This window comes from Corvus cornix, chromosome 4A (genome assembly GCF_000738735.6).
Source record: "Corvus cornix cornix isolate S_Up_H32 chromosome 4A, ASM73873v5, whole genome shotgun sequence".
In the NCBI taxonomy this organism is placed as follows: Eukaryota; Metazoa; Chordata; class Aves; order Passeriformes; family Corvidae; genus Corvus; species Corvus cornix.
The window spans coordinates 17,721,563-17,736,061 of record NC_047058.1 but is presented as its reverse complement, the minus strand read 5'-3'; the positions used below and the strand labels follow the sequence as shown (position 1 = coordinate 17,736,061).

General features: G+C 44.4%; 1 protein-coding gene across 1 annotated transcript in view; it reads left to right on the top strand.

The window, feature by feature from the left end:
• The window catches only part of TRPC5 (transient receptor potential cation channel subfamily C member 5), a 96,466-nt gene that overhangs the window by 44,815 nt on the left and 37,152 nt on the right, over window positions 1-14,499 (top strand). The window contains exon 4 of the mRNA XM_039572243.1: window positions 12,296-12,632. Coding sequence (XP_039428177.1) covers window positions 12,296-12,632 — 337 coding nt within the window. The remainder of the gene's footprint in view (window positions 1-12,295; window positions 12,633-14,499) is intronic.

The following is a 14,499-nucleotide window of genomic DNA, read 5'->3' as shown; positions in this document are numbered from 1 at the left end:
ACTGCAGTCCCACTGTGTCACTGGTGGCATCCAGGTGTAAATCTGTGGCTGCTCTCGTGTTCACACTCAGAAGCTGCAAGTCTGAAGCAGCTCACTGTGTTTGAAATGTGGTGCTGAACAGTCCTGAAGCTCTTTTATTTTAAAATTTTTAATCGTTGCCTGCTTTCTTGACAGTTTTTATCTTTTTTTTTTTCAGGCGTATTTGACTGAATTCCAAGCATATGGACAAATTCCATGTTTTGTGACATATTCATGACAGTTCCAGCCTAAAAATGATAGCAAATATGCTCTGCGTTGCCAGCTAATGTCAGTGCTGTTTTCAGGTGGAATACTGGTGGGCAGGGGCAGAATGAATGAGGTTGGGAAACCAGCTACTGAACCCTGTCATCCCACGTGGTTATTCACAAAAACCCTGAAGCATCCTGCAGGGCGGCTGGGGTTTTCTTATCATGATAATTAGGCCATCTTATCATGGTAATTAGCACAACACAAAACATCAAGGAAGATACAAACATCCTTGCCAGCTTCTGAAAAAATGAGTAGGAACATTTGCCAGGGAGACACTGAGAAATGTTTTTCAATCCTGACTGAAGAGTATCAGACTGAGAGGATTTTTGTGGGGACAGGAAGGAAAACAGAAGCAAGTTTGGTTTTCATGAAAGACAGTTCTGCAGAGAAAACCAGCAGACTTTTAAAAGTAGATCATCTTGTTCTGCTGAAGCTTTTTATGTCTCGACGTTAAATGGGATTGGGTTGGATGGAGAAGCTTTTTACATCTTAACGTTGACAAAGATAAAAGTCAAATCTCTGGTAGCCTAAGAGGAGAATCCAGTGTGAACTTTGGTTATTTTCTGGGGTGTCAGTTGTTACTGCAGTTGTTAGTTCTGTGTAATTTCACACTGATTTCAGACGAATTTCCTGAAGCTTTTTTCAAGTGAAATAAACCTGAATTTTTTCCCCCAAATATGAAATTATTCCATTTCAGCTTAATCAGGGAGATAAGGTCAACTTCAAGATTCTTTTCAGGGAAGCTGTTAAGGGGAAATGGGTGAAGAGATCGTGGAGTTTGTCTCTACAAAGGCTGGAAAAATCTCCCATTCTGTTTTTTTTCCCCAAAAAAACCCTTTGGGAGGTACAAGATTTTATTATTCCCAAACATGACACATGCTAAGCATTTTATAAACTGAGGAATGTGTTGCTCATGAGGAAGAAGACTGTTCTTCTTTGGAGGAGGGCCAAAACAATGGAGAATGAATTTGTTGCTTTTCCTGTTTGTTTTTAATAAGCCCCTAAATCCTAGAAGGTAAATTACTGTTTACACAGAAGGTAAAAAAAAAAAATCAATTACACAGGAAAGATTAAAATGTGCCCTTAGGTAGCTTTGTAGTATATTTTATGGCAGCAAATGGTAAAAACATGCTGTGAGATGTTCTTAAGCTCCCTCTCCCTTCTCATCTGAAGTGTAGAATGGTTGTCCTCAGTTTCAACTTTCTCCAGAAGGTGGGAAGGACTTAATAGCTGTGAGCCCTGTTTGCATGGCAGTCACAAAATACTAGGGAAAAATGAGGACAGCACTAGTACACTGTGGAACATGATGAGTTAGACCCAGCACGGACACATCAGTTCTCTCAGTCCTCTGTTAAAGAAATTATTTTCCAAGGATCACAGTAATTAAGGTCTAAGAGACCAGCAGGCTTTTCATAAATGCTCTGTAGTATGTGGCATTTGTCTTCATGTTATTACTCTTCTAGTTCTTTTATTCATGACTAATTTTGGAAGGAGAAAGGGTGCTGAGGGCCTAATAGGAAAAGGCACAGCTCAGCTGTTGAGGATCAGTCTTCGCTGTGCTCTCCTGGCACCACGTTAGCTCTGCATTTGTTAATTTGTTTGCATTTCTAAGAAAAGATGGGGAAAAGTCATCTCTTAGGATCTTGCCAGTCTCGTAAAGCACAGTTGTGTGTACAGGGTGTATGGCGGGGTTAGGGAATCAGAGCAGGGGCAGCACGCAGAGAGAATTTTTATGTCCCTTTAAGTTTTTTTTTGCTTTGCCAGTAATGTAAAACAACCACAGCATAGCACTGAACGAGGTCGAAAAGGGCAGATTTCTCCTCGTATTTAACATTCTGCTGAGCCACAAGGATAGCAAGACACATTCCGCTTATTCCTGCTTTCCCGCTTGCCATCACAGGTTGTTCACATCTCCAAAATGAAGTGAAACATCACAGTAGTGGGGGTTCTAATGTGTTTTTCTGGTGCTGGCAAATAGCTGTGCAGGTTTAGTTTATGTGTCTGTAAGAAGGTCTACACAATGCAAGGCGCTCAGCAAAACCCCATTATTTTATCTATGACTCTATTGCTTAGCACTTCCACAGAATTAGATCAAAGGAGTGCACAGAGAAATTCCCTCTCAGAAACCCTTAACCTCCATCTCTCTTCCTCACCGTGCTCTAATCAAATGGCAGGAGAGGACAGAAGCAGAATTGCTTGCTTTTCTGATTTAAAAACAGTGCTCTTTGCCGTTTTTTTCTTCAGGATGAAGCTTCAACAGTTTCAGTCCTTTTTTTTTCCTTCTTTTTTTTTTCCAGGACATTTACATAGACAAGCACCTCCTGAGATGCAGTTCTGGAGTGAATGAATAATCATTCCTGCCATGCCGCATATTTTTCCGCTGTGTCTTGACTCTTGTCAACTGTGTGGCTGCAGTCAGGAGCACAGCATCCCTCTCCAGGGAGCATGCATAAACCTGGGAAATTTCTAAGGACACTTCACTTAGTGTATAAAAAGAGCTTATAAAAATATCAGAGAAGCATGAAAAATGAAGTGCGAGGTCGGTGAAAATCAAAGCTCGTTGCCTGCGCCTTGTTTACCCGTTTTGAAAGCCATTCAGGTATCTTGATGGATGGCCACAGATCTTTCTTTGCTCGCAGGCAAAGCTAAGTTATTCTCCTGTGGGTTTGTCTGTTTTCTTGCCATACTGCCTGGAGGAATAATGATACCGGGCTGAATATTGTATTGTGCTCTTTAAAGGCACAATGGAAAGTCTTGCTTGAGCCTGCACAGCTCAGAAGAGTAATAAAGAGGCTTTTACTTCCAGATTTCTTGAAGGAAATCAGCAAGTCGTGAAAAGGTCTTTATTAGGACTAGCTGAGGGAAGCAGAGCTGCTCCTCGTGGAAGCTTTCCTTGGTTTCTAGGGAACTGGAACGTCCATATTTCTTAGTGTGTTCCGTGGTGAGGATGGCCTCACCTCCTGTGCCACAAACCTGAACGTAAGTTTAGGGATTTCAAAAGCAGTGAGTGTCCAGATGTGACCTTCCCTTTTCCAACAGCCATCCTTTCATTTGTTCGTTGTTGTCTGCAGCAACATTCCCATCTGGTGTGTGAGCAGTGGCCTGTGCTAAATGAAGCTGTTTTGTCTCAAACTCCATCCCAGCAGCAGCTGACCACCTTAGAAAATCTTCTGTGAGCGTGGCACTAACTGAGCTGTTATCAGCAGCCTCAGAGGATGGAATTTGGGTTGGCAGGTGGGGAGATTTTTCTGTGTTTGCACCCTTAAAAGAGCCATCCCTGCTGATCACTGGTGGTGCATGACTCAGAGCCCTCCTCTACGGGCTTGTGCAGTTGCCAGATCTATTTGTTCAGTTCGGGAAATTGTCACGGAAATTTAACCTGTACAGCTGCATCATCGTGTTACAAAAATTAGGACAAGTGGCACTTAAATCTTAACTCCTCTCCAAACTTGGAAGAAGAAATAATATTCTGAGGGCTGATGGTTCACCGGTTTGACAAAGTGGACTGGAATGTTTATTTGAGGGAACAGCATTATTTGGTACATCGTTCACGTAACGCCGAAATGTTCTCCCTTGATGAAGGTTAGCCACATATTGCAGCTGTCACGGAACAGAACTGCAGAACACTGTCTTTTGACAGCAAAATCATCTCTGACTAATCTTGTAATGCACAAATTTGAAAAAGCACCCTAAGACTGGTATGTAGGTCAAGGACAAGGACTTGGATTGTGTTATGGTGATGCGTAGCGGGCAGAAAATGCCAGGATCATTCTTTAAGTCATTTTTGGTGCCTTGTGCCTCTTACTTAATGATCTCCTGGACGAAGACAGGATATATGTTGAAAGCTAAAGAGGTTGCCACTGTTTTAACAGCATTCAAGGATGATTTAGTGAGTTTGACAGTTCCCTTAACTTCATGTTTGCCATCAGTCTTCTTGCCAGCCAGGGAAGAGGCTTGGGAAGCCAAAGCCAAAGTACAGGACGTGATTGATGGGCTTTCTATAGACAACAGGAACTGGAGAGGAGAAGTGATGCCTTGTGTATTGTAACAGCCAAGTGTTCAGTGTTCCCATATCTGAAGGTCTGAAGTGTGTTTGGAGTCAGCTTTATGTCAGTGGAGAAGAGTAAATCACGTTATTTCATATTTTGAATGACACCCTGAAGTAATAAACTCCGGGGGGAAACTGGGGGTATGGATTCTCTCCTTTGGATATAGAAATGATCATTGTTATTTATCTGATTTCTGGGAATTTCAACTTCACTCCTGTGCCTTAGAGAAGTGAGTTATGAAGCTCCACTCAGAAGAGAGCTGAGATTCCACCCTCCTCACACCTCATGTGTAGATCAGGTCCATCACCATCTGGATGAGGTGACTGAGAACAGTCACCACCTCACAGGTGGCTCTGGGAGAAGTGAGATGAATAGATGGGTTTGTCATGACACCCCCCAAACTGAGCTCTTGTGCAGACTGACATTTAAAAGCTGTGAATGCAGTTTTTGTTCTTATTCTCTCCAAACCCCAGCGGGCTGAGTAAACTTCCTTCAGCAAAGCGTATGTTCTGCCAGGGTGATACAGCCCAGGAGCAGAGGTGGGCTTTGGACATTCCCACGGAGGTGAGAAGTGTTTGTAGTGTGCTAATCTGCTCTTTTGTGGATATTGGAGTAAATTTACTCATTCAGGAGAAGGTAAGGCAGGAAGAAAAAGGAAACCAGAATTAGACAGTTTCAGCGTAAATGCGTCTCAGGTCAGAAAGGAAGCAAAGAAAAAGAATTTTGGAACTTTTTATTAACACTAATCGGGTAAAGTAGGTATTTAAAAATACTCCTGAATGGCTTTTAAACTTTTCATGCTTGCTTTACTTATCATTTATTTAATGTAAATGTTAGTAATTCACCAGAGAGAATGAGCCCAGCCTTTTACTTAAGAGTCAATACCTTCCCCACTTCTGCTAAAGCCCCTGAGAGCTCCCAGTATTCGTTTCCAAAATCTGTAACTCCTGAAGTGCTGCCTGAAAGGAGACTTAGGAGATGTTGGTAGATTTGTCTCTAAATGGTTTTTAATGTTTTTCCAGTGCTTCTGTGTCTGATATCCCCTGCTCAGCTCTTGGGACCCAGGTGTGTGTAGGGAATTAACTCATGGTGGGGTGTATTGCTCACACTCAGCACTTGCTCGTTCTGCAGCACTCTGCCTTTGGAAACCCAGCCCAGACCTCCTGCATCTTTGTAAGAGACCTGTATCCTGGGATGTTTGCTGGGATACATCCCTCAGGAATTTATTTATCAACTGCAGTCAGCTGTCTGCTGGAATAAATACTGAAAAGTTGTGGTTCTGTTGGGCTCTCGCTCGGGGTCTGACCCAGAGGAACCTGTTCTGGTGGGGAGTCTGCTCCAGGAGCAGAGTTCAGCACCTTGCCTTGATTCAGTGCAGAATTTAATGCACCTAAATCCTGCTGACACAAGCCGTAAACACAAACCTACAGCTAAACACACGCTGAAGCACTCTGGGTAGAGATGGATTTAATTTCAAGCTTAAAGACTTTATAATTGCTTTTTCCATGGGTAGGTATCCAGGATTTGCAAGCGTCTGTCTTTGTCCTAGGATATATGGGACCTTTTAATTTAAATATTTAAGCCAATCCAACTGGAAGGTGTTAAACCCATGAATTTTGATGGAACAGTGGCAGGCTTTTAGAGGTTATTCACTCTTTCCTTTTGCCAGCATTCACCTCACTGCTGAATTTCCAATTGCTACCACTTAAGCTGAGTTCATATCTGCTACCACCAGAGAGATCTATTATGGATAGGAGACCTTTAGTTAAGATTCATGTGTCATCATAATTCAAAATATTTTAAGAACAGATGAAACTAAATTCCCATCTTAATTTGAGGCCATATGTTCATCTGTGGAGGATCTGGAGTTTGTTTTATTCACCAGCTGAGGGTTTGAGCAATTTGGGTAGCACCTGGTTTTCTTGAAGGGCTCGTCCAGCTCAGCCGTGTGATCTCCTTGATGGCAGGAATGCTGGCATTTGGATTTTCATCAGTGCTTCACTGCTGCTACTCACAGGCATGTGAGCAGCAGCTGTGGTTTTGGATAGGATATTCATCCTGCAAAAAACTATTATCTCTTGGAAGTGTCTGATGAGGAATGTTGAGTTGTGTAGTCCCTTTCCCCCATGTTGTACAGCTCCCCCTCCAACTACTTTGTCTCATTTCTCCCTATTTTTTTCCCCCTCTTGGAGAAAGTACTTAATTAACAGGATGAACAGCCATTAGGTGTTTACCCTCTGCAGCTCACACTTCGGCAGCAGAATGTAAATAACTTTGCAGTCATTAACAGGGTTGAACTTTAAAAAGAAATGTGCTACAAAAGAGGGTTTTCTTGTTCATCTCGCTGTTTGCAACACTGCAAACTTGAGGAGGCTGGCATTTCTTATCAGGAATATATGGTCTCACAGGGCTCACTGGCTCTCTGCAGCAGGCATCAAATTAGGCCACACAGAGTTTCTCTCCTGTCTTGGGCTAATTTTGAAATGAGGCTCTTTGACTGTTGCCCACTGGAATTTCCCTTAAGAGCAATCAGCCTGATGCAACCACCTGAATTTCCGTTCTTCCTCAGAGGATCTTGTTCTCGGTAAAAATGGAGGCAGAGGGGTTTGTGTGGCCCTGGAAGTGTGTGGTGCTGCTTGAGTGGAGAATGGCAATGGCATTTCTCCTTTTCGTGGGAGACAGGGATTCACAGGAAATCTACGTTCTTTGCAGACCTCTCTAAAATGTATAGTTATGCTGCTGCATCAGACTCTGCACACAGGCTGCAAAATCTAGCTGTGTTCCTGAGAAAATCTGCCTTTCCAGAGCCAAAATAGCTTCAGTTGTAGAGGGCAACAGCAGACAGTATTATCCAGTAGCCTTGCACATTTGAGATGCTCTGGGGTACAGTGATGTTGGTGAGGTCTGACCTATTGAAACGAGTGTCACATGGGAACTAAAGGTAATTTCATGGCTCCCATGCCGTGTTTGGCTCTCAGTGGTGACCTCCCTGTGAGCTGCTGGAGCTGACTGATAGAAGAACTCAGTCCTGCTTATTAAGACAGAGCTCTGCAGTTCCAAATTAGTGGTTATTCATCTATGAAGAGTATTCGCCCTCGCCATCCACAGCAAGAGTACAGACAAGAACTCCAGCAAACTCCAAACAAGAGGCTGTTGGCAGTCACGATAATCAGAATAAAGGCAGAGGGATGCTGTGCTCAGCCCCTGTGATGTCTATCAGGGAGCTATTTCAGTTGCTCCCTGAGGCATTCACATCTCAGCCCATCTGTGTCTGATCCTAAATTACTTATGACTGCGAGAGATCAGGGATTTCCCCATAGATGAGGGGAGGGGGGTGAAACATAATTTCTGTGTTTGACAGCATGCAGAAAGCATTTAATTCCCAAGAAGTGGAATTTAGGTGACTTAAAAAATATCAGTAAAGATTAGTTATTAAGGAAGAGACACTCCATCCAGCAGCTGCTTTTTTCCCCTTAAAAATTTTCCCCTTGGTATAGGATTAGGTGGCAATGAGCATGATGAACACTGAAAATGAAATTCTCTAATAGCACAATCCACTGGCAAGCCAAATGTTACACAAAGACCCTGGCAAGGCTGAGAGAAGAAAAAGAGAACATAAAAGACTTTGTACTGCAGTAATCTCTAGAGTGCTTCCCAAACATGACTGGAGTTGCTGATCTCATTTCTTGGAAAGGCAAAGTATTTATCCCCATTTTCAAAAGGCAGGGGACTGAGCACCTTGCTCACAGGTAACACAGGGGTGTTGTGCTCACATGGAGGGACTCTGAGTTGCATCTTATCTCCCAACCATTCAGTGAACTGTTATCTTCAGCTAGGGACAGGTTCTGCTCAACAGGTAATGGACAAAGAGATTGTTTTTGGGATTAGCTTCTCCAGAAATGCATCTGCAGGTGGGGACCACCCTGGACAATGTTTTGTACAACCACAGGCTTCAGTGCTTGTGTGGTGATTTAACCCCAGCCAGCAACTCAGCCCCAGGAGCCACTCGCCCACTCCTGCCAGTGGGATGAGGGAGAGAACTGGGAGAGAAAAGTGAGAAAACTTGTGGGTTGAGATAAAGACAGTTTAAACAGGTGCAGCAAAGGCCATGTGTGCAAGCAAAGCAAAACAAGGAATTCATTCACCACTTCCCATGTGCAGGCAGGAGCTCAGCCATCCCCAGGGCTCCATCAGGTCTCACAGTGACTTGGGAAGACAAACATCCCCCACATCCTCCTTCTCCCCAGCTTCATGTGCTGAGGGTGCTGCTGTATGGTCTGGGATATCCCTGGGCTCAGCTGGGCTCAGCTTTCCTGGCTGTGTCTCCCCCAGCTCTTTGTGCCCCCCAACCTCCTCACGGGTGAGGGTGAGGAGCAGGAAAGGCCCTGGCTGTGTGTAATCCCTGCTCAGTGATAACTCAAACATCCCTGTGTTATCAGCCCTGTTTCCAGCACAGAGCCAAAACCCAGCTGCTGTGAGGAAAATTAACTCTACCCCAGCAAAACCCTGCACAGCATCATATGTTTAGTTCCTACATTCACTGAATGAGCATAAATGGCACCTCTTGGTGACATTTCCTTTCACTAATGCAGCTGTCAGAACATTCTCCATCCTGTCTGTGGGGTGATGTCTTGTGCTGCTGTTTGTGGTAGAGACTGGAGGCTCCTGTAATGCAGCAGTCCTTGGATAAAATGCTTGTCAAATGTTGGAGAAACTGCTTGATAGTTGTATGTTCCCTTAGCAGAGCTTCTGGTGCAGTACATCTGCCTCTGACTCTGGACCATCCACAAAACTGGGACAATATGCAGGTTTTTCCCTGCTTTTCGTTGTGCAGAAACTTTAACTGATACCAAATCCTGTCACACAAGATATATTCATGTGGAATGATAAAAGGCTGTGATATACACAGGCACCATTTCAGTCTGTAGCACATGAAAAGCTTTGCAAAAATGTGAAAAAACACATTTGGGGTTATTAACTTTCACTGAGGAAAGGCCTTGGTATAAGTACTGTTGAAGATGTCAAGTTGTTTTCCACTTCGCTGCTCTGCTATTTGTAAAGTAGAAATTTCCTTTACGGAGAAATTTGAAATTATGGAGGATAACGAAAATTCCAAAATATTATCAGAGTTTTCAGGGTACTTCACATCTAAAAGAAGATATTTTTGTATTTTATGTGCATTGATTTACCACCATGACTCCTAGACAATCTGTAATAAGTTGAGCATTCAATGGTTTAGTCTAGTCAATGAATTTGGTGGTTTCGTTTAGTTAGCAGCACCTAGAAGCAAAGTCACCAAAAAACAATAAATTCTTTAGGCAGCACAAAAGTGGCTTGGTTGGCTTCTTCATTATAATTTAGAATTCCAGCGTTTCTGCACACTGGAAATTTTGTTTTTCAGCCAACTGCACTACTGGAGATAAAAGCATCAGTGCTTACTGATTTTAAATCTGTGATTAATAAGTTGAACTAATACAAGTTAGTAAAAGTCTACTTTGGTAAGTGCTTGACCTCACCTTTAATAAACACAGCATTGGTGGTTTATGACATTAGGGAGTCTCTTTGTGTGGTGTTCTTAAACTTCCCTTGGGCAATTTTCATTGAGGTTGCGACCAGCTTGATTGGAAAATTTAATGGCTTTTTCCATTTCCATTCCCTTTTGCCAATCTGCTCTTTAAAGCTGCTCTTTCATGATGTGTGAATTTGTCTCCATTTGAAGAACTAACATCAGATACAACTGAGAAAGCAGATTTTAGAAATGAGCTATTAGGCAGAGAAGAGGCACTTTTAAGATGCTTGCAAGTTGCACAGCAACCAGAGGAACATATAGTCATTTGATTTCTCAAATGACTTTGACTTTGACTCAAGGGAAAAACAGTTTTATTCTCCCCTTAGAGCTTTCTATCATATGTGATAAAGAGAAAATGTGTTTATAACATTTTCTCCCTCAAAAAAAAAAAAAAAATCAAAAAAAAGAAAAAGTTGTGCCTCGTCTCAGAGAAGCAGCAGCATCCCTTGCCCTGTGAGTCACTGCAGAACACATCCAGTAACAGCTCCTGATTGGGATCTTGAGAAAACAGAGCAGTGTAACCTTCTGTTTCTTCCAGGTGTTAAACACAAAGCGCTGACCCTTCTGAAATCAGAGTTAAAACACAGCCAAACACCAATCAGTGCTTGGCAGTTTTTCAGTTTCTGTGGAATTGTTTCTCTCACCTGCCCAGAGAAGCTGTGGCTGCCCCTGGATCCCTGGAAGTGTCCAAGGCCAAGTTGGATGGGGCTTGGAGCAACCTGGGATAGTGGAAGGCGTCCCTGCCCATGGCAGGGGGTTGGAAGGGGATGAGCTTTAAGGTTCCTCCCAACCCAAACCATTCCACGATTCTGTGATTTTATGATCACTGTCCCCAGATACGGAATTTTACAATAATATTTCCTCATTGTTACAAGCAACAGGTCTTGGCTTTTTCTGGAGACCATCACCCCCTGAGCTATTGCCCATTTTCAGCTGCCTGCATGTGCTGGTTGATTCCAGATCACAGCCTCTTCTGATATTCTTTTCCCAAGCTCTCTGGAGCAGGGTGTCATCAGTTATGTGCTGATGCAGAAATCATCAGGAGCTTTTTGTTGTAATAATACATAAAGATGCAGCTTCATAAATACCAGTAGTTCTCTTGGAGATCTTATTTTGGGTCATCGAATATATTTGAACTACCCAGTCCAAGAATGGTGTGATTCTGATATAAACAGCCTGTTAAGACATATAAAATATATTAACGGAATCTAAAAATACTTAGAGAAGTGAATGACTTCATCAGGATGAGCAACTAATTTGTCCTTTTGTTTGACCTTGGTTTAGTCATTTTGAACAAGGCAATGACAGTGCTCTGCTTGTTTAGAGCACTCTGAGAACTCTGCTTAAAAGTCCTCCCAGTACTGGCCAGGTTTTGTGGTGAACGAATATTTAAAAGATTTGGGTGTGGGCTAAACATTTTTGAAGAAGAACAGAGTTGTCTTGGTCTTGCAGATATCTCTGGTTAGTTCTGGGTCTGGGAAGCCTTGAAAAAAACCCATGAGGCTGTCTAGGTATAATCAGGAACATGAAGTCTTCTGGCACCGAGCAGAAATAATGTGGCTTGGTTTGAAATCCCAAAGGCTGTTTGGTATGAGAGCAGCCTGGAGGAGCTGGAACCTGAGCCTGTGTGGTGTGGACAGGGTGAGATGCCGTAAATCACCATCACAATGCTGTTTTTTACAGAGTGAAAGTGAACTGTCAAATGTCACTTCTGCTGCTGTGATCAAAGGTTCCTTTTGGCCTCTGCTTAATCCTTTACATTTTACAGCTGCTCTCTTCCTGAACAGCGAGAGGCAGGGTTCCAAATGTGCTGTTCTGCTTCCCACCAGATGTCACCTGGCCACACCTCACGCTGCTGTTTGCTGTCTCATGCCAGCCCTGCCCACACACACATATTGCAGCACCCCACACACTCTGGGAGATGCTCTCCCTCTCACACACACTCTCAGAGCTTTGCACCTTTTCCCTCCTGTCTCATCTTTTAGTCACTTTTTAAGGATGCTGACAGTGACTCCTTCGAGGCGCTCGAAACCTGAAACATTCTGAACAGAAACGTGCTCCAACACATGGGGAGAGAAACAGCTCGTAGTAATTTTCGTGGTGCTGCTTTTGCACGAGGCTGTGTGTGTGGTGAGTGGCTGATCCACATAGGGATGCTGCAAATAGAAAAAAATTTCTTCCATGAGAAGGAATCCTAAATCCTACATAGGAAAAAGAAGAGTGAAGTCTCCCTCCTTTTTTCCCCTTTATCTCCAAAAGATGCTTTTCCAGCCCATAGCCGGCCCCCAAACATAATCTGAGGGTCTGTGTGGGCTCTAACACATATGTGAGGGGGAGTGCACGTGGAGTACCAGTCAGTAATAATCCTTCTTTCTTTTTTCCTCCCCAGTTTGTTGCTCAGCCGAACTGCCAGCAGCTACTAGCAACACTCTGGTACGACGGCTTTCCAGGATGGAGGCGGAAACACTGGGCAGTGAAACTCTTGACCTGCATCACCATTGGACTGCTTTTCCCTGTGCTATCCGTGGCGTACCTGATTGCACCCAAGAGCAGGCTGGGACTGTTCATTAAAAAGCCATTTATCAAGTTTATCTGCCACACTGGCTCTTACCTGACCTTCCTGTTCATGCTCCTGCTGGCGTCGCAGCACATCGTCAGGACCGACCTCCACATGCAGGGGCCACCTCCCACCATTGTGGAGTGGATGATCCTGCCATGGGTTCTAGGTAAATCCCACTCCCATCCTGCCCTGGGTTCTAGGTAAATCCCACGTCCCATCCTGCCCTGGGTTCTAGGTAAATCCCACTCCCATCCTGCCCTGGGTTCTAGGTAAATCCCACTCCCATCCTGCCCTGGGTTCTAGGTAAATCCCACACCCCATCCTGCCCTGGGTTCTAGGTGAATCCTGTAAATCCCACACCCGGCAATGCTGAGCAACAGGGCCTGACTCGCACCCATGGCAACTGTGTGGGGACTCATCCCTGAGCCCAGCATGTGAAGAGATTTGGCAGCCAGCTCCAGAAACTGCACAGAACAGCTGGGCTCCTTCTGGAACGACAGATCCTGTTGGCCCAGGGCTGCTCTGCTCTTCTGTGCCATCTGATGTGCCTTTAGACATGACCTGAGTAAACCGCGGCAGACGCGGCTCCCTCCCTGCTCCCCCCACGCTCGGTGCGAGGAGCGGGTTGGGAATGAGCTCCTGGGTCACACACGGTGTCACTGCTGCTGCTGGCTCAGTCCTGCTGGCTGGTACAGGGCATAGGCAGTGCCCAGAGCCTGGCTCTGCTCTCCCTGCTCCCTGACCTGCTCCCAGAGGCAGCAGTGCACAGGAACCAGCCCAGCTTATTCCTCCCAGATAAGGAATGCAGGAAAGGGAAGATAAGCTTCACTCTGTGCTGATAATCACTGACCACATCAACATCAAGTGCTCTGATATCAGCAGGAGAAGGAGGGAGTGTTGATTGTTTGAAAGTTAAATGTGAGGCTCTTACTCCAGTCTGGCTTGGGCAAAGCTGGGAAGAGAAGGAGGTGTCTGTGCTGAGGGCAGGATGTTCAGGTGAGGCAGTGAGATGGGATGAGGTGGAGAAGAGCAGAGAAGCCAGCTGGATGTATTTTTGATGAGAGAGGAGTATTTCCCCTTCCAAACTGAGCTCCAGCACAGTAGCAGGTGAAAACCTGTGAGCTCCATCAGGATCCTGATCTCTCCTCTGGTTCGGCTCCCACGTCCCTTGCTGTGCCATCAGCATGTGGCACCACTGGGAGCTGGGCTGTCACCAGGCACTCTGCTCATGGCTGTGGTTCCCACACCTTTCTGGCTCTCCTGCTTTCCCCACACCTGCTGGCTCCCTTCTCCTGGTGACCCCAGGACATCGCTCCTTGTTTCTGTGGTGGCTCTGGATCAGGCTGGCTCTGTGCTGAACAAACCCAGCTGTTCCTATGCCAAACCTAAAACTGCTGATGGAAAACGAGGAAGGAAAGTAAGAGTTGCAAACATGTTCACAAATCACTTTGGATGGTGAGCCAGGGCACTGTGCTCCTTGCACAGCTCCACCACCAGCCTCATTATCAGATGATGATTTATGCATTGAAATGCAGGTGTTGGTAGAAACTTCAGAGTGAGCTCAGGAGGTTAAATGTCTTTCCTGAGCATAGGTGGTATCTTCACTTTATCTTGAAATTCGTGGTTAAAATTGAGGGAAATGGTAGGCATTTCAGCAAAACTGATTTGCAGATGAAAGAAGGATAACCAATTTAAAAAACCTTTCAAAAGCACCTCTTACAGCTGTCTGTTCTTGAGTTCCTTTGTTTCGGATAAATAGGGATACTGTATGACTGTATATTAAATGGAGAAATTAGAACAGTTTCACCAGATTAAAGGTTATTATTTATGAAATATTTTCCACTATAAAAGGAGAGAGAACAGGCACACACAGCATTGCTGTAACTATAGTAACCAGCAGCGATAACTCACTATAAATACAGTGTGTGAGTTCTTCAACAGGCTCCTCTCCATTGATTTACTTTATTTTATGGGTCTGTGTGCATGCAAAGACGTGGAGGCAGCTGTAATAAGATTACCTGACTGGCCCTGAC